The 24,706-nt window shown below is 39.3% G+C and overlaps 1 protein-coding gene across 1 annotated transcript; it reads right to left on the bottom strand.

Moving 5' to 3' along the window:
- Positions 1-691: 691 nt before the first annotated feature.
- Positions 692-23,661, bottom strand: myoz1a (myozenin 1a). Its single transcript, XM_072282581.1, has 6 exons — positions 23,496-23,661; positions 22,978-23,082; positions 22,223-22,392; positions 13,034-13,295; positions 9,289-9,478; positions 692-1,204 (listed from the first exon to the last, which is right to left on the bottom strand). Exons 2-6 carry the CDS (start codon positions 23,051-23,053, stop codon positions 973-975), a joined length of 930 nt encoding a protein of 309 aa, XP_072138682.1. The 5' UTR covers positions 23,054-23,082; positions 23,496-23,661; the 3' UTR covers positions 692-972.
- Between the last annotated feature and the right edge of the window lie 1,045 nt (positions 23,662-24,706).

Raw genomic sequence — 24,706 nt, 5'->3', positions numbered from 1 at the left:
CTGGAGGAAAGTCCCTGCATTTGAATGATCTTTCTCTCTCTCCCTCTCGCTTGATGGTCATGGGTCTTGGGTAAGGTTCAATCGACGCAGTTTGTGGATTGGGCTTTATAGTTATGATGTGTTTCTGCTTTCTGGTCGCATTTTTTGTTGCTATTTTGTGCGATTTTGATGAGGGCGGATCTGCAGGCTGAAGTTAATGAACGACACAGCACTAGATTGAACTGAACTGATCTAAATTGACTATACCTGGACTCTTTCAATGACTTTGTTTTCTATTCTGTGTTTTTCACTAGTTTTTTTTTTTGCCATTTGCGCGATTTGTTTTCTTTTGCGCGTTGGTGTTTGATATTTTTCTTTGAACATATTTCATGGTTTTCTTTGTTTCATGGCTATCTGGGAAGACGAATCTCGGGGCTGTATACTGCATACATACTTTGATAATAAATGTACTGTACATTAACTATTACCTGGTGCTGGTCAGTAATTTTCTTTCCTTGGTGGAACGGGTCAGGTGTGTTAGTGTTCTGTACATTGGACTTCAACTGAGCATTTAAAGAATATAAAGTACAAAGATTCTTCAAAAGCCTTGCTGCACAGGCAGAGAACAAAATAGACTCTGGTTTTGTTGACATTTTATTTCATTTAGAAAATTGTTGCTTGACAATAAATAGAGGCATTCGTAAGCCATAAATGTATATCCACCATCTTTGACTTTATTTAAGTTTAGTTAAACCATATAGATTCCATCTGTCACAAGAACCCAAAAGTTGTTCTTGATCAGTATACGGTAAAATTACAAAATGCATTGAAATTGAATAGGGGTGAAATGACCAGCTTTTAAAGAATATGTATTTTATGCAGTGATGATTATTAGCCAAGTGCCACTTTTAATCCAATGTTTTCCAAGTGCTCCTGTGCAAAGGCCAACTGAGTGCTGGAAACAGCTGGCTTCATGGCACTTGTCCAAGGCCTCTACAGATCATCAGTTTCAGCGTTAAACTCGAGATCTATTCCAAGGTTAACCAAATTATCTGTGCTTGTTGGAGTCCAGCCCAGAGGCGTCCTGTTGAAGTTGGGCCGAGTGCTGATGTCTTGGTGGAACACAAGCACCGGCTCAGGCTCTGGAAGAGTGGCTTCAAACTCTGGGAGCTGAAAAGTCATCAGTTTCACTGCCTTTTCAAACCCTCCATAGGGCATAGCAGTTCTGCAAAGTATTTTAAACATGTTTGAGTTTATTATATTCAACAATTCTTTAAATTTACTACTGACCTTTCTTACACTCTTTTTGGAATTATAATACTATTCTCTTGACATTTGAAATATAAAACAAGTCAGCAATTCTCTTGCTGACTTTATCCAAAGATTATCAGTAAAGAAACAAATAATGGTTAGAAATATCAAAGAGCAGAAGAGAGGTGGTAGGATGCTCATATGGAGCATAAAAAACTGAAATAACCTGCAGCTATATGATACATTGAAGTTGCTATTAAAGCACAAAAAATTCAAAACCAGCAGTGGGAATTAACTATGTAAAGAGTCATGTGGTCCGCAACTTTTAAAATCTATTTTTGGAATGTGGGTATTGCTGACAAGATCAGCATTTAATGCTCTTGCCCTTGAGTCGGGTTGGTGAGCCACCTTGATTTGTTCTATTGTAAAAGTATTCCCACTATTATTGGGTAAGGAACTGAAAGATTTAGCACCCAATAACAGTAAAATAATGGTAATATAGTTCCAAGTCAGGATACTCTGCAATTTGGAGGAAACATGTAGGTATTGTTCCTCTGTATCTGCTTCCCCTATTATTATTGCTGATGAGGTGCTGCACTTGCAAGTAGTGTTCAGAATAACGTAAGTGCAGTGAGTTTTGATTATTGTGCCAGTGATGGAGAGAAAGTATGAGATATAATTAATTATATGTTGGTCAAACCAGCATTTTGCCTTGGATGTTATGGAGCTCATTAAGGTGACTAAGTAGCACTCATCCATGCATGTCATGAATATTCCATCATATACCTGACTTATGTTTTGCAAATGGTGGAAAGATCTTGGGAATCAGATTGTGATTCACTCCTGAGAGTATATCCAACCTGATACAGTTGTTTGTGTTGAATTTTCTATAAATGGTGACCATCTCCTCCTAGGGTATTGGTTCTGGGGGACAGTGATGGCAATGTCACTGGATATCAAGGGTAGGATTAAGTTATCCCATTAAGCAGCACTAGCCTGAATTGTGTTCAGGTCTGGTCACATGCAGGTTTGGGTTGTTTCATTTCCAAAGAAGTTGCATATGAAGTTACACATTGCAAAATCTTCAACAGGCATTTCCACTTTTGACTGTGATGGAAGGGAAGTCATTGATGATTGAATCAAGGTTCCTGTGAGGTCTGAAGCTAAACTAAGCATTATTAAACATACTGATCGCAAAAAAGACTACATATGCTGGAAACTGGAGCAATACACAAAACGCAGGAGAACTCCGTATGGATTTGGCAGCACCTGCTGAGAGGAGAAGACAGTTGACATTCCTGTAGAAACCCATCAGTTTTGTTGGAGGCACAGCTATTTCTGGAACTTAAGACTTCTCAATTAAAAGCAACAAATCTAGTTCCATGGTTGAATCAGTCAGTGATTTCATGATATCATCTGAAATGACATAGTTTGGCTCAAGACTGACTTCTGTAATGTTGGAGACAGGATGGAGCTCAGGTGGACTTGCATGAAGATGACCTAAAGTGCTTCAGACCTGTCCTCACATGTTGGTTTCAACATTACTGAAGATGGGATATTTTGGAACTTCTTTCCCCCGTCAGCTGTTGATCGGTTTATGGTTATTCACAAGTGCTATATCAGGACTGCAACTCCACCACAGACGGTCCCAAGCCCAACTGTGAAAAGTTGTTTACAAGGCAACTTTACCATGCTTCTTTCACTGTTGGCATGCACATCGTTAATGTAGCTTCGTTGTGTTGGTGCTTCATTTTTCGGTACACCTGGTGCAGCTCCTGGCCCACCCTTCTACTTTCTCCACTGATCAGGGCTGAATCCCTGGTTTGATTGGTAGAGCAGTCAGTGGAGCGAGGGGTCACAAGATTAACTTATACTGAAATACAATTATGCTTTTGCTGATAATCCACTGTTTTGAACTAATAAATCAGTTCCAATCAACCCCATTCAGCGCAATAGAGAGGGTATGGGACTGTCTCCACAACGATTATGTGATGCTCACTCCTAATAGTTTTGTCATGGACCAGTGCATCTCCAACCTAAAGATTGGTGAGGACAAAATCTATTGCACTTCCTTCATTTTGAAGCACTCACCACCTCCTGCAAACTCAATCTGCCAGGTGTTTCAACTTTTGTAGATGCTCTCAGACATTCAGGTTCCTCATCAGGGCCCATTCTTTCACCTTGCCAGTATCATTTCCAATATTACTCTACATTGGAGAGCACAGATTCTTTAGCTGAAAGAGAACTGCAGGAAGTTCCTCTGTCTATAGTTGACCTGATAACACAGAGAGTTAATATTAAGACCCCCCCCCACCCCACAACAAGGCCATCCTTCCTGCCTATATATCATAGTACAATTACCTCTGTTGGCTCTGAACTGTGATACAGAATGTACCAGGGGCTGTGATGGAGGAGTCTTGAATATCTGCCAAAACAATTCTCTGAATATGACACCAGGCTCTTGCTTGACTAGAGTGGGACAACTCTTCCAATTTAGCTAAAGGTCCACAATTGATCATGGGAAAGATTTTGCAAAGTTAACCGGATTAAGAATGATTTGTCCATGTCCGACTCTCATTCTGTTTTAAAGTAGTTTTATTTAATACAACAAAATGGCTACTGGGCGATTTCAGTGGTCCATTATTGGTTTGTCACATTACTACAGATCCAGAGTCACACTGGCTGCAGTAGACAGCATAGCAAATCTTCCTCCATGAAGGTCATCTGTGAATGACATGTCTTTCAGGATAGGGGTTTCATGGCTCCATTGTAGAGTCTAGTTTTTCCTTAAAATTCCAGATTATTTAATTGAATTTAGCTTGCCCAACAGTTATGGTAGGATCTGAACCGATGCCTCTGTATTGGTAATCTAGATCAGGGGTTCCCAACCTTTCTTATGCCATGGACCCCTACCATTAACTGAGGGATCTGTGGGACCCAGGTTAGGATCCCCTGATCCAGTCATTGCATCGCTCAACTAGTTACTTAACCCTACACCACCAAAACATTACATTATGGTGCCATTTTTTAAAGAAAAAGTATTTGATATTTATTTTATTCTCCAAGGAGACTGAAGTCCTTTAAGTAAGGCAGCTCTGCTGGAAGAATGTGGACAGATTTCAAAGCTAAGCCACCATATCCAATGACACAGCTATATCAAGACACAGGGCAACAGTCTAATTTAAGAATACTGATCGGGTCACACAGATATTAGAGACTTTTGGCAGTATAGTGTTGAAACTCTTATCATCTTTTGCGCAGTTACATGCAAAATTGTCCCTTTGCTGCTTTATTATTTGATATTTATTGGAGGTTACAAGATCAGCACTGGTCATTCTGAGTTTGCACACATTAATTATCTTCTAGTAAAATGGGTGGGCTGATTATTGGTCAGCATGCCTCTCTAACCAACCAGCTGTTGTAAAGAGTGCACTCTAGGCAGCTTGAAGACTAATAGGCAACAAGACTCATTGCATAATTATTTTCCATACACAAAATGTCCACCCGGCCCATTCACCCCTACCTCCCACACCTTCGGTCTGTTGTTTCTCTTGCAACAACTTCCGCTAGCTATCTCCACATCCTTTAATCTGTACATTGCATCTGAAGGCCACTCAGCCTCTCAGGCTTGTTCACCAATGAATGATATTCATTTATTTAGAGATACACTGCTGAACAGGCCCTTCTGGCCCAATGAGCCACCCTACCCAGCAACCCATCTATTAAACTCTAGCCTAATCATAGGACAGTAACCAATTAACCTACTAACTGGTATGTCTTTGGACCGTGGAAGAAACCCGGAGCACCTAGAGGAAACCCATGCACTCACAGGAAAACGTACAAATGCCAGAATTGAACCCTGAGCTCTGGAACATACCTGCCCCCCCAACCCCCGGAGCTGTAAGAGTGTTGTGCTAACCGTTACCTGTCATTCTCATTTAATTAACGTTGCCCCCCCCCCCAAATCCTGATACCTTTGGTTAACAAATTTATCAGTCAGTTACAACTGATCTGGTATCAGCCAGCATTTTCATTTTTTTTTACCACTTTCTTTGTTGTATCCTACATATCCTGAGCATGCAGTGTAGAATATTCTGGTCTTTTAGGATATTTCTGACAGTTCCTAATTTCGTGTCAATTTTACTTAAGCGAAGTGTCCATGTGATGGAATAGTTACACATTCCACATCTAAAATTAACTAAAATTTTAAAGAAACAAAAAACATTTTCAGTTGTATGTGTATAAAAACAAGTTTGTACGTTCTCCCCATGACCCTGTGGGTTTCCACCAGGTGCCTGGTTTCCTCCGTATTCCAGAGACTTGTAGGTTAGGGTTGTCAGCATGCTACATTGGCGTTGGAAGTATGGCAACATGGCAGTATTTGCGGGTTGCCCAGCACAGCCCTAGCTGATTTGTTTTGATGCAAACGATGTGGTTCAATGTTTTGAAATACATGTGACAAATAAAGCTAAGCTAATCTTTCCACGATACAGTAACATTTCCATATTAACTTTCACCTGAAATTTGGTTGCATTTACTTCAGTGAACTTAAATGCCCCGACATTAGTGCATTCCATATCTGTTGCACGCAAGTGTGAATAAATTTCTATGTCAATATGGGAAGGTCAGAAAGATAGATAGGGGACAAATGAAGGGCAGACTGAATATGGTCAGCCAACACCCTGGCGAACTCTGCAGCCTAGTAATCGCATTAGTAGAAGTCACATGACAAGAGAAGGAGTCCTGTTGACTTCAGTGTTAAAACACATACTCCTGAAAACAGACTTGTAAGTGGGCCAATGAAAGACTGGTAGTAGCTGTTAGTATTTCTTCCAACACTACAGATACCACACAAAAAAACACAAATATAAATATTCATACATGCAAAGACAGGTGATATAAAAGTAGTGACAGACCGCACCTAATTCTCTCTTTCAAGGTTGCTTTAAGGATGTGGAAAGGATTCAACAAGTGCACCATTAATTGAGATTGTTAGCCTGGATTTGTGACTAGCACACCTTTTACTATTTAAGAATTAACAGAGACATTGTGCATTCAAAATAAAAAGCACTTCTGAAAAGCAAGTTATGTACAGTAGAAAATGGAGCATACTCAGAGTACCAAGTGCTACCAAAGATTGGAGTGCCCATCTTTCTCCAGCAGTCATTTATCTTCTTTCTATCCAGCAATGTAAGATTGTACAGAATACTTGGCCAGTATTCCAGCTATGGCCAAGCCAATAATGTGTAAAAGTGCAGCATCACTTTGTTATTATATTCAATATCTGTTGTTTACAAAGGACTTCCCCAACCACATAGACAATTTGCTCTGCCACCTTCAAAGAAATATTGTTGACCCTAGGGTCCTCTGATCTAGTACTCCCTCAAATGAGGACCACTCAGATTATACTACTGCTCCCAAAGAGAACCATTTCACGCTAACTTGCAAATGTTGACCAAATACCTACCTCATTGCAAAGTTTCATATCAACTGCAAACTTTGAAATTAAATTTCCTGTACCCAAATATCAAAAGAAATAGCCAATATTAAACCCAGGAAAACCACAATGCATATTTTTCTCCATTTAGATATACATCCAATCACCATTAACCTTATTTCCCTTGTTGAGTTAGTTTTGTAACAATGTTATTTCTTTAAAATCACAAGTTTCAGTTTTCTGATTAATTCTGATGTGGCTAATTATGAAATGCCTTTTGGGAGTCATTATGTATATATGTTGCACTTCCTTTCTGTCACTTCTTCATTCCCTTGGGTAACAGTGCATGCAAGAACAATTGGGAATTGGCATCCAAAATATTCAAATGAGCTGGCTAGACTGACATTTTAATCTTCCCCATTCTTTCCCCAAGGTAACAAACTAATCTCAGAGGTATTCACCAATTTCTTTCAGCAACCATTTTGGTGCTAGGACAAACTCCGTAAGAATTTGAGAAGAACAAAGTACCTCCAATAAAGAAGGAGAAAGAGAAAAAAAACAAAACAGTTTTTCAGGGAATCTTAGAATTTTAGGGCACTGAAGGAAGCTAATAACGTAGTTGTTCAGCTTACTTCCACCTCCCAGGTCTTAGTCTGGTAGCCTGTTAGGTGACAGAATATTGTGCTCAGTGCCATCTTTTAAATGTGATGGGACTCTGTCTCCATCATTGTTTCAAGCAGTGAATTCCAGACCCCCACTAATATACATTTCTGACCTTCTTGCATCTCTCTTAAATTTTCTTAAATCTATCCCTCTTTGTTATTGGCAAGCAAGTCCTTCCTGTTCAAGTTGTCTAGTTCTTTTTACAGAAAGGTAAGTATGGAAATTGGCCCTTTGGCTCAGCAAGTCCACACCAAACATCAACCACTCATTTTACACTGATCCTACATTAATGGAATTTATTTTTATTATCCCCTCATTCTACCATCTACCTACACACTGGGGGGAATTAACTGACCTATCAACCTGCGCATCTTGGGACATGAATGGAAACTTAAGTCACCCAATGGAAATCCATGCAGACACATGAAACCTCCACAGCAACCAAGTTGGGATTGAACTTGGATCTCTGCCGCTTAGAAGCAGTAGCACTGCTAAATCTGCCACTGTACGTAATAGTCATTTCATAATTTTGTACACCCCAATTAAATTAGATTGCAACCTCTTGTGCTCGAAAGAAAACAACCCTAGTCTATTTCATCTCTCCATATAATTTTATAGCCTGGTCAAATCTTTATAAATTTCCTCAGCACCCATTCTTATACAATCATATTATTCCTATAGTGTCATGACCAAAATAATACTTCACACTACCATTGATGCTTTTATGCTGGCTAGAATTTTCTTCTCTATGAACCACACTGCCACTTTTGACATCATTCTCAATTGTGGTTCTTCCATTTAAGTCCTTGTTATTAATGTACAGTATGTCGCAAAAAGAAAAGGACTATAGAGCCTTTCTGCTATAGATCTCCAGTCTCTAAAGCTTCAGTACTTTCTGCTTCTCCTACTGAAAAATAAATATCACATGGGCTTTTACACCCTAGTTAGTCTACCATGTATGGTTTGTCAAATCAACTGCTTGTAAGTAGACTATGTCAAAATTACTATCCTCATCCGCACATTGCTTCTCAAAAAATGTTAACATATTTAGTCAGATTTGGACGTGACTTACTCTTAGAAAATATATTATGACTGCTTTTAATTTAACTCTGAATGTTGATTTACCCAATTTGATGTCTTCAACCAAGGAAGACTGGACAGTAATAGAGCTATATCCTCCCTTGATTCATTTAAGAGTCTGGGATACAGTTTAGCTAAGCCTGGTGATTTATCCATTTTTAAAGATCCTGTTCCCTCTCATTATGCCAAAATTTCCAATATTTCTCATTCTTCCTTCTTAATGTTAATGACAACAAATTATGCTATTTATCTTAAATATCTTTAGAACCCTTATGAAACATTCAGTAACAGCGCAAGGTAATTAATCCTCGTGAAACTGATTAACTGGTCATCACTAGTTTGGTGCCAACTTTCTTCCAGTATAGAACATAAGATTTTGCACTAAATAATATTAGTTGACTGGGCAACTGTAAATCTCCTATTAACTATTTTTTTCTGGGGAGCCATTGCCAGAAGCTTAAATGTGGTTGGTCATTTTAAGAGGATTTCACCAAATCCTAATACCATGACAGTTCTTTTACACACAAATTGCTTGCCAATGAATTTTAATAATTCATGAAAGTGCCAATAAATTGCAAAGAGTGAGTTACTAAAATGGTGGCAGGTGCTGGTGTAAATGAAATGGAGTGAATGAGGGGGATACGATAGGTGGTGTAATTTTGACTTCTCCTCCAAGCAGAGTGGGATTCTTGCCCAAAGTGCATCACTTTACCTCCCACCATAAATCCCCTGTCTCTAATTCCCAGATCCCACTCTTTTGGCGTCATCTCATGTCTGTGGATAGATAGCCCATCAAGAAGTGAAGCTGAGAAACTCTAAGTGTCATTTCCTAGGCTTTGTAATTCTAACATCTGTTCACTTTATGGCTAGAGCCTCACCTGTTAAAACACTTAAAGGCACGAAGTTTGGCTGGAGCACCTGGTGGTTCCATATGAAGACTCATGGTGGACTTCAGTTCCGGATCGTTCCCCATGGCTTGTTCCCAGGGTGACACATAAGTTTTGATTGTCGATGTGTGCTTTTTGCCTCCTCCTCCTCCTCCAGTTCCCTTCCTATCATCACCTCCACCTGTCAGGGAGCAAACAGCACAGCAACGGATATTAACATGATGTCATACTACCATTCCAGCTCATGTAGTTCTGATCACCAGGAGAGCAAAGACCATGGTTTTCCAGTACCCATTTCTGTGAATACACACAATGTAATTACATTTATGCCTTGCTATGCTTTTACGAATATAACATGAAATTGATGTAGGAGAAGCCTCTCAGGTCTGTTCCACTATCAATAATGTCAGAGCTTATTCCTTGCCTCAGATCACATACTACCGGTTCACTGGTTCTCCAACCCATTCCCACCACTCATGTTCTTTGTGTCCAGAAATCCATCAATCTCAGTCCTGAAATTTCTCAATAAATTATGGGGTTCTGTATAAAAAGGCATCTAAATGGACAATTCTTTATCCTAACAATATGCCTCCTTATTCCAGATTCATTGGATTGAGAAAACCATTTCTGAACATCTACAACATTGATCCTTTCTCAGAATGAATTTCCCATTGATATCATATCTTGTCCTTCTTAACACCCAAATATAGTCAATCTTATTCAATTTTTCCTCAGAATTCAGCCCCATCATTCCTGGAATCAACCAATGAAATCTACAATTCACTGACTTCCAAGCTAGTGTACCCTTCTTCAGGTACAAAGACCAAAATTGCACTCAGTTGTGGAAATGAGATTTCACCAAAGCCCTAAGAATCCAGAAAGACTTCATTACTTTTGCATTCTTGTAAAAGACACAAACATGATATTTGCTTTCCTAATTGTTTGCGTGGTTACTTTCTCCAATCATGATTCAGCATATCTTTGGTATGCTAAAATTTTCCAGTGTTCGTCCATTGAGAAGTATTGCTCTTTCTATTTTTAGATTGGACAGTATATTTTTCCACATCATACTTCATGTTCTGGGCTATTTACTTAAATTGTATACCTTTAAAACTATTTTGCATTGCTGCTCACAGCCCAATTTCCCATTTAGGATAAGCAACATTTCACCCAAGTTTTTGATGCATTGATTCCTGTGGCACCCTACTAGTAATGGTCGTTCAACCTGAATGCAACCCATTATTGCTTTACATGTAGACTCTGCCTAATCAAAATTCAGTCTAACTTATGCCAGTTACAACGTCCTTAATGGAGGATTCCAGTGTTATGGTGACAATGTATGCCAGGTAAACAGGTTTGTAGTTCCTTACATTTTCTCCCTTCTTAAAACTTGCTATTTCATTTACTACCTTTTAACCTGCTAAGATAGTTCTAGAATTGAAGGAATTTTGAAATAATACCAATAATTGTGCTGTCTCTATAGCCAGCTTTTTAAAATCTCTAAGGTGTAGGTTGTTAGCCATAAAGGATTTGTTTGCTCCTTACTTGCTTCTCTGTTTTCTTATTTGTGGTACTAATTTTTCATAAACATTTAGTTTTGTTCCACTTAAGTCTTCAGCAAAAAGATAAGCACAAAATAGTTATTTAATGTTAAGATATTTACAATTATAATTTGAATCTTTATTTTTACTTTCTTCCTTTTACTGGTTCAAAGAAATTTTAACAATATTTTGATGTACTTTTTGGCTAACCAATAATCTATTTCTTTTCTGTACTTTAATTGTTCACTATTACCTCTTGCCCAAATCCTCAGGTTTACTGTTCCACCTGGCAACATTAACTGCCTTTTCTTTTGAATTAGTGCTATTATTAACTTTAGTTAGATGCTGATTTTTTTTTATTATTTTCTACTTCTCAATAGAAGTATCAAATCTTATATAATTAGCTAGCATGTCTATTTTCTTGATTTTAACAACTTAGCTAAACCTAGGTAAAATGATTCAATGTTGTATATCTATCTTTTTGTCTGTTATTTTAAGAAGGATAGTTTAACCAGTATTAGCTGCAGATAAAATGTAAATACTTACTTTCTGAAGCTTCCATGAATCATCATGTAAAGGCATAAAGCAACATTTGCTTTTCACTCTACACAAATTCTCTTGCTAAACAAACTCCTGACAGAGCACCCTATTAAAGCTGCACTTCTTTCAAATTTACCCTGTTCAATCACAGAATGTTAATAGAATCAATACACACAAAATGCTGGAGGAACTCAGCAGGCCAGGCAGCATCTATGGAAAACAGTAGAGTCAACGTTTCAGGCAGACACCCTTCATCAGGCTAACCTCTTCCTTTTTACACATCTAAAGGAAACTGTTATTTCCAAATCAGTGTTGATTAGCTTCCCAATTTTCACTTGCATAGCCTTTTCAATTTGTGTTGTTCTTTGTGCATTGGTTGGGAAAATGCAACTGTTTTACTGAAGCTTGAGGTTCATCTAAATAAATTATTTTCATTCCATTGCTTTTTAAATTTTGCTTTTATTTTCTCCTCTTTTATTCCTTCTCTCTTGAAGCTATTTCACTGTCCTGATGTTTAATTTCATTGGCTGCTCCTGAACCAATTAGCCAAATCATTAAAATGTATGCATGGTCACTGTATTCAATTATCTGGATGACAGGGAGGGAGCAAGCACTACAACTGAGTACGATAATCAAGAAGCTATGGATTAATTTTTCTTTCCCTTTTTTGCAGAGAATAAGAACAGTGGCCTAAATCTGGTGTTGATGAGAAGCATTCTCAAATATCTTGCTCAAAATCCAGTGATGGGTGGCATTTAACACCTCAGCTCATAGAGAAGACCTATCATTGTGAAGATCCATCTTGTCAGCTAGGCTGTATCAAATGTGCCATTGTCAGTGCCATTCACATCCAAAGAATTTAAAGAAAGTTTGTTTGCTTTTTTCGTTACTGATTATTTGAAGGATAGGAGTCAGTTTACTTTTCCTTTGGAAATAGCAAGTTCTATGAAAATCTTGACCAAAAGAATTATGCATTTGTGGAAAACCTTTGAAGCAGTTGAATCCATTCATAACTATGAAAAAAATTCCAAAACAACTTAATTGGCTGCAAAATCTCTCAAGATTTTGAAGCTGTTAAAATCACCATAAGCTCCTTTCGCACTGCCTATCTTTACAGATACTGGTCCAAGTTGACATTACTATAGTGTTTTGTTGTGGGTTTTACATATGCAGTGATAACCCATTTATTTCCTGAACTTCAAACAAGCTTTAAAATAGTTAGGATTTCTACCTTCTTGGCAGCCTTGGTACTTCTGCAAAATGTAGACTTCATTTCAGTATTCAAACCCTATGATGCTTAGTTCTCACTGGTATTTTCAAGCTTTCAGGAGACTCGAGGGGTCACTGGAACAGCAACTCTTTGGAGAAGAGCTAAAATATTGAAACATTCCTAATATTTTGTGGAGATAAATTAGACTCTTTTACTCCAAGAGACAAAAAAATCACATCATTTTTTCCTCTACTGACTGTTTGAGCCCATGCACCCTTCCTTCCATCCATGAGGTGGAATTACTATGTCTCTGACAGAATAATTGTTTCAGAGTACTTGTGTTGTTTACCGACAAGGCTTGAGTGCAAGCTTACTCAGGTCTTTTAGCCTCTTTGCTAAGTTCCTCAAAACCTATTCATTTTCAGAACCTCATTCATATGCTTACCCTGAACCCCACCTCCCTCTGGACCTCCAGCCCCTCCGCTCCCTCCATCTCCTTGGCCACTTCCTTGTTTCCCAATGATTCCAGAGACAGCTGCAAGATGTTGAGGTTTGGGTTGAGGTGCTGGTGCTGTGCCCTTTGAATGTGTTCCATACAGGCCGTACCCACTTCGGAATTTGGAGTCCATCCCTCCAATCACCTGGATACCACCTGGCCCAGTCTTCAGCACAACACCAGAGCCAGGGAGGAATTTCTGGAAGTTGTCCTAGAAAATTAAAATTGTGAATAAGAAAACATTTCATTAAATTTAATTATAAACAAAGTTCAGAGGTGAGGTGATTAGGATTCTTGTTGGTTTCAATTGGAATTTGCTTTAGATTTTGGCCTTCAACTCCAATAACTTTTAAAAAAAAGGCTATATTGTATTATCAGGTATGGAAGTGTTGTGGGAATACTGGGATGTAGTGGGTAAAGAAAGTTGCAGAGCAATCGTGTGAGATGATGCTTTCCTTTCAAAGTAATCCTCCAAACCTCAAAACAAATATTTACCTACACCAACCAGGATATCTCTCTCTCCTGGCCTGATTTTCCTTTCCACCCCCCATTAGCTAAATTTGTTCTTTCATTCAGCTCTTCAGCATCCTCATGTTACTTAACCCATTGAAAAATGGTCTTCCATAGAGTTCTAATTATTTCTGTGCCATTAGCCTATCATCAGCTCAAACCACCTGTTGTATATTGGTATCCTCTCTCTTCAATCTTGTCAGATTTTCAGAGATAGTTGAGGAACTCACAATAAACAAGTCACATGATCCATTAGATAAAAACATTTTCCATCATCACTTGCCACATTGTTGCGCTAGCTTTCTAGTTTCAGAAAGTACAGCGACCCCAAAAATTCCTTTATGATGCAGCTTTCTATTTTTTCTCCATTTAAATGATACTATTGATCTTAATTCCAAAATGAAAACCATCACATTCTGTTATAGTCCACATGCCAGCATTTTGCTTACTCACCTTTCTCTTCAATATTATGTAAACTGTTTGCATTCTTGCAACTTGCTTTCCCATCTATTAGTGTGTCACCCACAAATTTGACCATCATACATTCACTTCTTCACTTCAAGCTGTGAATATATACTTGTAAACAGTTGCAGTCCCAACACGGATTCCTATGGTACCCACTTGTCACAGGTTAACAATATGAAAATGAGGACGAAAGAGACTGCAGGTGCTGTACTCTGGAGCAACACAGGATCTGCTGGCTGAATGGCAGTAGGCGGAAAGAAACTGTCAAGATCTTGGGTCAAACCCTGTATTAGGACTGAGAGTGGAAAGGCAAGCTGGTCAGCAAAGACAAGGGAAGCAGAGTGGCAAGCTTGGAAGATATAACTAATACATATATTACCTCAGTAGCTGCTACTTTTAGGATTCTAGGATATAAGTCACCTGGTAAAGCAGTCTTATCAACCTTCCACCCCTATTAGTTTGCCTCATACTAAATCTCTTGTGATGCTCTCAGTATTTAATTCCTCCCCATCATCATTCAGTATTGATGTCTGTTGCATCCATTTTGTATTAAGATTTCCTTACTTTAATATTTCAACCCTCTTGAAGTAAGAGCCAACATGCCATTCATATTCTCTATTGCCTGCTACACTTTTGTGCTAGCTTCTTCTTATTATTAAGAGTCTAGCTTACTACAACGTACAAAGATGGCCGTAAAACCTCTGTCAAGCTCCTCTGCCATTTCCTTGTTTCCCATAAACGTTCACCAACCATTCTTTAGGGAGCAATATCTACATGGATTCCTTTCTGACTTTATATATACTGAAAGAAACTATTATTCTCAATAGTTATATTTCTCATCCATTTTCCCTCATAGTTTATTTCCTCTGTTTTTTATTATTATGGTCCTCCTTTACCAGATGCAGAATTTATCCCAATCTTCAGATACACTGCTGACTTATGCCTCTATATGCTTTCATTTTCAATATCTTCCTTAAATTCCTTGGTAAGCCCTGGTTGGATCATTCTTTCTTGGAATCTTTTCTTATTACTGGATACAATTTTGCTGAATGTTATGAATTTCCTCATTAAACACCTGCCAATACTTGACTATTGTTTGTCCTGCTAATCTATCAGCACAGTTTGCTTTTGCCTTATTCATTGTAATTCCCTTTATTTAAGTTACAATTCCCATACAACTGTTTCTGTTCCATTGCGGCTTTCTCCCTCTCCCTCTCAACTTAAATACAAAATAATATGATCCCATGATGATTACTTACCAGGAGACTCAGTCAATTATTAAGAATCTGCCACACTACCCTTTATCAAAGCCAAGATAGCTTGTTCCTGCTTGGCTCCAGAAAACCACCCCAAATGCACTCCATGAATTCATTCTCAAAGCAGATTTTTCCAACTTCACTGACTGAATCAAAGTGAAAGTTAAAGATTCCTATAATGAAAGCACTGATCTTTTAACAGCTCCACCTCCCCCCATAATTTTGTCAATTTTTATCCTTTCTGAACATGTGGTTACTGTTTGGGGGTCTCTACACTACTCCTACAATGGTTTTCTTTCCCTTGTTGCTTTTTAACCCCAGCCAAGTAGATTCAACATATTCTGAGCCTTGATCAACTGTGACAAGTAAACCTATTTCATATCTTATTAATAGTGTTACCCACCACCCTTACCTTACTGCCTATCCTTGTTAAAAATCACATATCTCTGATCATTAAGTTCCCAGTTTTGATTTTCTATTAACCATGTCTCCGTAATGGTTATGAAATTATACCCTTTTGCCCGATTTGTTCATCTAAGTACCTAACTATAAATACTTCATGCATTGATCCTAAATCTTCAGGCATGCCTTTTCACCATTTTTTTATTATCTTGTCTTTTTTGTACTATGACCCTTTTGCTCTTATTTTCCCTTCTTTTGCTTTTAAATTCTAGAGTTAACTTCTTCTTTTATTCCTGTTTTTTCTCTCTCTCTTCCTGGTTATCTTGCTTAGGTTCCCATTCCCTTGCCACTCTAGTTAAACCCTCCCCAATAGCACCAGCAAACAACCCTGTCAGTCCTTCATGGATGTAAACCAAACCACTTCTATAGCTTCTATCCTTTCCAAAACTGATTCCAGTGTCTCTGGAAACTAAATCCCTCCATTTCTTTAGTATGCATTCCCAGACTATTTTTCCTGTACTACATTTAATGCTCTGCTTTTCTAATTTATCTCTTAGAAGCATAGAAAACCTACAGCACAATATAGGCCCTTCAGCCCACAGTGCTGTGCCGAACACGTACTTACTTTAGAAATTACCTAGGGTTACCCATAGCCCTCTATTTTCCTAAGCGCCATGTACCTATCCAGGAGTCTCTTTAAAAAACCCTACCATATCTGCCTCCACCACCATCGCCGGCAGCCTGTTCCACACACTGCCACTCTCTGTGTAAAAAAAACTTACCCCTGACATCTCCTCTGTACCTAATTCCAAGCACCTTAAGACTGTGCCCTCTCGTGATAGCCATTTCAGCCCTGGGAAAAAGCCTCTGACTATCCACACGATCAATGCCTCTCATCATCATCTACTTTAGCTACTTTAATTTGTTTTCCAGGACCTTATTCCTTTCTCTCACTTATGTCATTGGTACTGATATGTATTACCGGCACTGGCTGTTCACCATCTCCTTTCAAGGTGTTCTGTCATTGCTCCAAGACATCCTTGACACTGGCATCAGAGAGGCAATATGCCACCCAGGAGTCATGTTTGTGGCTGTAGAACCACTTATCTGTTTCCCTTAGAATGGAATTATCTGTCACTGTAGCTCAACAACTCTCTGCTCACCCCTCATCTTCTATCTACTTTCCAAAGCAATAATTTATTGCAACTTTCCAGCTCCAGATTACAGTTTGATCTATTAGTTCACACTTAAAAGTGGCAGCCCACTGGGGGACCTGTTGAAACAGTTTTAGCATCCATCTGTTCTTCACAAGTTGTCATTTTCTCTAGTCAATGATTAGACTCCCAGTACCCAGATCTTTTCCAGTCAAGGGATGCATCTTAAACGTTACTTGTATTTGTAATTACTTTTGATGCTGTTGATTCCTAAATCCTTTCCAAACAATGAGAAATGACTGCTTGTAGTTCCTCTACTCAATGTGTTCTGTTTGCAGAGTTTAGGACACTTCTTGGATTATCCCTGTTCTACAGGTTTTCATTTGCACCAAACCCATCATATACTATGTGATAAAAATTAATTTATAGATCAATTTCAACAGAAAGGAAAATGGATGTAACATAAATTGGATTGAGGTAAAGATGAGGCTCAGTGTAAATCAGATCATGTGTGAATCTGGTGTGGTTTTAACTTGGAGCAAATTTTTCCACTGAGGTTGAGTGAGACTAGAACTAGAGGCCATGAGTTAAGGGTGGAAAAATAAAATGTTTGAGGGGAATATGAGGAAGAACTTCTTCACTCGGAGGGTGGTAAGAGTGTGAAATGAACTGCCAGCAGAAGTTGTGGATGTGGGTTCAGTTTCAACATTTTAGAGAAGTTTAAATAAGTACATGGGACTGGACTAGTTCAGCACTTACTAGATGAGCCAAAGGGCCTGTTTGTGTACTGTAGTGCTCTAAGAATAAAAACTGGCAGAGTGGAAAGTTGGCATGCAGAACATTTAAAGTAGCTTAAATGAGATGCAGTGTTTATCAGCAGAGGCTTACAGGTGCTTCAAAAACTAAGGAGCTAATTCATTATGAATTCATACAGTCTACCTTGGGACATATCTCCGCCTTTGAAGATGATATATCATTGCTTTGTGCACATTGAATCCACGTTGTGATGATAGGTTTATTAATTGTTCACTATTTTTATTGATTATATGTCCCATTTCTCTCATTACTGCTTTTTCCAGTTTACATATTTTTAAATACTTTTTCACATCTGTGCTATTTAGATTTCGTCTATTAGAATGCCCATACACTATGAAACATCATTGGGCCACACTAACTAACCAACACCATTTTAAAACATTTTATTACTTTCCCCAAACCTCATTTTACAGTATTACAAATTACTTAACACTCATACCACGATATCCATTCAGTATGGATGGGGAGATTTTTAGCATAAATAGATTGATGTTATGTTTATTTTATTTCAATATCTTCAGTATCTCAAAGGGGGGTCTTTGAATATCAACCTGACGATAGAATAAAAAATATAACATTTTCTTTAAGTGATGGAAATTTTTTAAAATTTTGCACTCTAAAATTTCATTCAATTTTTTTTTTGGCAGACGGTATCATAAAAGCACATTATCGAGAAACATCATGAATAGTTGGGATGCATTGATTGAAAAGTAATGTTAATCAGTTTCTCATCAGTAATAAACTTGTTTTTTTTTCTTTATTTATGAGAGAAGTCAACAAGAACTTGAAGCCCAGTCATGTCAGTCAATTATTGGACATGTAGCATGTAGGAGGAAAAGTTCAAACAGAATGCCATGAAAAAAAATCAAATGAGTGATAAATTCCAGCGTGGAAAGGCAAATAGCACCAGAGGAACACACACAGAATGCCGAAGGAACATAGAAACATAGAAAACCTACAGCACAATACAGGCCTTTCGGCCCGCAAATCTGTGCTTACCTTAGAAATTACTGAAGGTTACCCATAGCCCTCTATTTTTCTGAGCTCCACGTACCTGTCCAGGAGTCTCTTAAAAGACCCTGTCGTATCCACCTCCACCACCGTTGCTGGCAGCCCATTCCACACACTCACCACTCTCTGCGTAAAAAACTTAACCCCTGACAGCTCCTCTGTACCTGCTTCCAAGCACCTTAAAACTCTGCCCTCTCGTGCTAGCCATTTCAGCCCTGGGAAAAAGCCTCTGACTATCCACACAATCAATGCCTCTCATCATTTTATACACCTCTATCAGGTCACCTCTCATCCTCCTTCGCTCCAAGGGAAAAAAGACCAAGTTCACTCAACCTATTCTCAAAAGGCATGCTCCCCAATCCAGACAACATCCTTGTAAATCTCCTTTACACCCTTTCTATGGTTTCCACATCCTTTCTGTAGTGAGGTGACCAGAACTGAGCACAGTACTCTAAGTAGGGTCTGACCAGGATCTTATATAGCTGCAACATTACCTCTTGGTTCCTAAACTCAATCCCACAATTGATGAAGGCTAATGCACCATATGCCTTCTTAACCACAGAGTCAACCTGTGTAGCAGCTTTGAGTGTCCTTTGCACTTGGACCCCAAGATCCCTCTGATCCTCCACACTGCCAAAAGTCTTACCATTAATACTATATTCTGTCATCATATTTGACCTACCAAAATGAACCACCTCACACTTATCTGGGTTGAACTCCATCTGCCACTTCTCAGCCCAGTTTTGCATCCTATCAATGTCCTGCTGTAAACTCTGACAGTCCTCCACACTATCCATTACACCCCCAACCTATGTGTCATCACCAAATTTACTAACCCATCCCTCCACTTCCTCATCCAGGTCACTTATAAAAATCACAAAGAGAAGGGGTCCCAGAACAGATCCCTGAGGCACACCACTGGTCACCAACCTCCATGCAGAATATGACCCATCAACAACCACTCTTTGCCTTCATGCCTCCTTACTTTCTCAATAAACCTTGTGTGGGGTACCTTGTCAAATGCCTTGCTGAAATCCATATACACTACATCTACTGCTCTACCTTCATCAATGTGTTTAGTCACATCCTCAAAAAATTTAATCAGGCTGGTAAGGCACGACCTGCGTTTAACAAAGCCATGCTGACTATTCCTAATTATATTATGCCTCTCCAAATATTCATAAATCCTGCCTCTCAGGATCTTCTCCATCAACTTACCAACTACTGAAGTAAGACTCACTGGTCTATAATTTCCTGGGCCATTTCTACTCCCTTTCTTGAATAATGGAACAACATCCACAACCCTCCAATCCTCTGGAACCTCTCCTGTCCTGGATGATGCAACAATGATCGCCAGAGGCTCAGCAATCTCCTCTCTCGTCTCCCTTCCAAGGGCTTAGTTGGATGAAATCATCTTACATTGGATGTTGATGACACAGAGGCAGCAAGTGATTGAGGGATGTGGGAGAAATAGATCTGGAGGGTGATGACATTTCAAGCAAAGCTGATGCCAGATTAGTGTAAGGGATGGAGATTTAGAAGAGGAGAAAGAGCAGGGTGTATCCCAGGAAACTTCAGAAGCAAGCTCAGGAAACAATTACTGGAGATGCTTTAGCATAGAAAGTTTAGGGTGTAGAAGGATACCATTTGGCCCATTGCATTGGTGATGGCTACAAAGTGCTTTGCCATCTAATCCTACTTCCCAGCACTAGATCTGTAGCTTTCCTGTCATGGTTTTTCAACTATACATCCTGTAATTTTGTAAATATCGCCAATGAATTTCAGGCTTCTTGATTCCTTCCTCCACCGCCCCCCCCCCACACACACACACCCCAAACCCTATCTCACCTCTAATCTTTCAAGCAATTATTGTAAATCCATGCTTTCTAGTAATTACTCCTCAGCTGTGGGAAATGAGATCTTCCTATTCACTCTACCTGGACCCCTCATGATCTTGTGCTGCTCAATCCCCTTACTCTTTTCCACCTTAAAAAATGAACAATAATTTTAGGTTATCCAATCTATCCTCACAGCAATAAATTTTCATCTTCTAGTTATCCTCTGTATCCTCTCCAGTGCAGTCTCTGTAGTGGAATGACCAGATTGTGAGCAGTACTCAAGCTGTGGTCCAAATAATGACGTGTAAAATTCTCCCTTCCTCTTATATTCTATGCCTCAACAAAAAAAAATGAAAGCATTCCATGAACTTTTTAAGGGTAGAACCATTTGAGGCATTTCCCATTAAGGTGATGAGAAGCTTTGGAAGGGAAAGATGTGATTGACTATGTCAGAGTTTAGGGAGGTCAAGGAGAGTGAGTTTAATGCAGCACAATCACATTTACAGAGCAGGTCATCCATGTCTTTGGTAAGGCATATTTTAGTGGGAGGAACAGGAACCTGATTGGCGATCTTCAGTCAGGAAGGTGCAGAAGAAATACCTAGGAGTTGGAACTTAACCATCTGTTCCATTGGAGAGGACAGTGAGGTCTAAGTTGAGACAGAAAGTTTCATGGAGAGATTGGAGTGAAAATTGTAAAGCTTAAGATGATCATCTTGGCTTTGTAAGAGAGATAGAACTACTTACCATAACACCATGGTCACCTGGAAAAGAAAGTTGTAGCATCAGAAATTTGGTGAGAATGGAGTAAGAGAGCAGAAGGTTGGTTTTCTGGAAGTTATGAGATTAATTGGTCCATGAGAGAGTTGAGAGTGACAATGCAGGGTGCTCAGGATTCAGGATTGTGTGAGATTCTGTTCAGTGAGCCAGAGGAAAGGAGAGCATAGAATGAAAGGGAGCAGGGTTCCATCGTGGTGAAATTGGGACCAACTCCTCGTCAGAAATGTGATTGCCAGGGCCGGTGAGCATGCATTTGAAGAGGACCTTAACATCATAAGTGGAGGAAGGAAGTCAGATGATCTCCATTAGAATTAGAATCAGGTTTATTATCATTCCTATCTTCTGAAATTTCTTGTTTTGTGGTAGAAGTACAGTGCACATTAAAATTACTACAAATTTCAAAAAATAGATGGAAAGACAGACCAATAGGTATATAGAAAAATAGATAGTGAGGAAGAGGGAGGTAGTATTCATGGGTTCATTAACCATTCAGTAATCTGATGGTTCTCCCGAGATGTTCTAGGACACTGTAGGATTTGGCACGGTGCCTGATTTGTTCAGGCCCCATCTGGTGATGAGCAGTTTAAACAAATTTAACACCAAAATTCAGATTAGTTCTTGAGGAAGCAAACACCTGTGTAATTGGGATAAGGCACCGATTTAGCTGGAGGCGAGATAGGATCTTGCCATCTCCACTCGTCTGAATATTAATTATTACTTGTTATATGTTGGGATTTTCTTTAATTCAAGTGTTAGACAGACCTTCACTTTACTTCAGAGAAATGGAGAGGTGGCGTGCATGAGAATGTTACACAGATGGGGTGAACTTTTGTTCAGAGGCAGGATTGGAGGTTGTGTGTGAATATGAAATTTAACTGGATAACATCCTGGAGGAAGAAATGCATACCATCGAATCGGGGTTAAAGACGTCGGGGTGTGACTCGTAGATGAATCTCTCGACCCTGCGCTGCCGCTCTTTAAACATCTGAGATCCTTTATTCTTCAGCAGTGACAATTCCTCCAACATCACATCCCGGGGGATGCTTATCTTCTTCCCGAGGTTAATCTCGGCTCCGGCTGCGCAGAAAGTTGGTTTTAAAAATGTGAAACAGTTAACTAGGGGGAGCGGCAGCAAGACCCACCTTTGGAGCTGGTTATTTAATGAACTGCACTCTCGCCTTCGAGGCTGGAGTTACAGGCAAGCGCGGCAAATATTAGACACATTTCACTCAGTAAATCATACACATCCTCAGCTGTTTGCATTCGACAGCTCAGGGGACTGACATGTTCTCCTCGCAGGAGAGGAGAGAAGTATGGCTGCGCGACTTTTACAAAATTATTGGAGGCACGGACTGAGTGGACCAATCAGTGACTGCTTAAAAAAAACTTGGAGAAGATACAGTGTTTATTAATAAGATGCAGCTTGCAAAATTTCACCATAAAAAGGCCATGTTTTCTGTACTAACTACAGAACTCACTAGTCACAACGCCTCAATTTCACAGTTTACCGCGTTATAATCAGCTGCGGATAAATACTAACAGCAGGTTGAATAACCCTGTAATCCGAGTAAGCGCTCCATCTTTTTTGGGGGAGAGCTCAGTATCTTTATAGGGAAAGCTGTGATCCAAATGTGTGCCGATGTGCTCAAGCGTTGGACCTACCTTCCTTCATCGCTTTTGTGATGATTCTCGATGACCTTTTCCTCTTGGCGGGTGCGGGGGTTCCAGCTAACGGCATGGTCGATGGAGTTTAATCCTTTCTTGCCACTGTCAAGAGCCAGGAGAGGAAAGTACACACATTGGCAAAGTCATTAAAAATTGGGGAAGGTGTCCGATTGATGCATACTAACGACTATCCAAAGCACCAACATTTAGCTTCTCATTAACTACTTCAAGGTTATTGATCTTAAACACCAAATAAATGTTTTAATCTTGAGATATTGGATGGATACTGTACCCACAACAGGGAGTACATAAAAGAAGGAACACAAAAAGTTCAGACGTATTCTTATTCTCTGCAGTCAAACATTTCTATAACAAAGACATATAGAGAAAAAAATATCCTTGCAGTAAATCAACCACATAAAGCTGTTACTTTTGATAACAACTCCATGGAGATCCTGTCACTGCCAGACAATCCAACATTATCTTATAACATGGAGATGTTCACGGTGACATACCTTTTAAAAAATCTGCTGGAATACCTGGCTACTGGTTGCTGACTTAGCTCCGAATCTGCTAAATGAAGATGTTCATGAGATAAGCTGAAGAAATTGTGCAGAAAGAACAGACAGGAGTTGGGTCTGCACAGCACCAAGTGCTGATGCAAAGTGCAGTGAATTTGATTCCAAATGTTTTTCTTGCATATGCATCATTGAGATAAATATAGTATTGAACCAAGGGTCTCAGATAGCAGTGAGACAAGATAAAACCATGTATGTAAGCAGTCTTCAAACTTCAGATGTTAAGGTAGAAACAAAATGAAAATCAGACTGAGGCCGTGAAGAACTGTAGTCCTCATATAATCACAAGGCAGCAAAGTGGTCAGAATTTCCAAGAAGTGTGCTGTTTTTTAGACAAGTAAAGAAAAGTCTTACTGCTCCTCTGCTGACTCGTGTACAAAGGCATCGAGTGTCAAAGCTGGGAAGTTGACATGTTTGCTCCCTGACCTGTACTAAGTTAACAGGTGCTGCCTAGAACATTGAGTGAGTTATTCGAAGTGACAATGTCCTTGGCCAAGGAAAGAACTAAATCATCTTACAGGTTTAACATTCCCTAACTCCCATGGAGTGAGATAATACCTGACCACATATGTTTTAGCACAAACATTTAGCAGACATGGGGAATAAATGAATTGTCAGTAGCCTAGAGGCCCACTCAGTCTTGAGAGCTGATTCTGCAAACCTGCACTGATGTGGTGTTATGAACTTACTTCTTATCATGCAATGCAAGTAAAGGCTATTTGAGGCAGATAGGACAGTTGCTCAGACTGCATGAATTCACTATGAACTTCCCTGGCATTCCTTTACATTCCCTGTAACGCCTTTACATTGAGGTACACGGAGGAGGATCTTAGAATCATAGAGTCATAGAACAGTACAGGACAGAAATAAGCCCCTTGGCCCATCTAGTCCATGCCAAACTATCAATCTGCCTAGTCCTATCAACCTGCCATACTCCTCCCATCCATGTACCAATCCAAATTTCTCTTAATTGTTGTAATCAAAACCACATCTACAACTTGGCCCAACTAGCCCATGCCAAACTATCAATCTGCCTAGTCCCATCAACCTGCCATACACCTCCCATCCATGTACCATTCCAAATTTCTCTTAATTGTTGTAATCAAAACCACATCTACAACTTTTGCTGGCAGCTCGTTACACAGCCT

The sequence above is a fragment of the Mobula birostris genome, chromosome 18 (assembly GCF_030028105.1).
Source record: "Mobula birostris isolate sMobBir1 chromosome 18, sMobBir1.hap1, whole genome shotgun sequence".
In the NCBI taxonomy this organism is placed as follows: Eukaryota; Metazoa; Chordata; class Chondrichthyes; order Myliobatiformes; family Myliobatidae; genus Mobula; species Mobula birostris.
The sequence above is the reverse complement of the archived record's forward strand: the minus strand, read 5'-3'. Positions and strand labels throughout refer to the sequence as shown.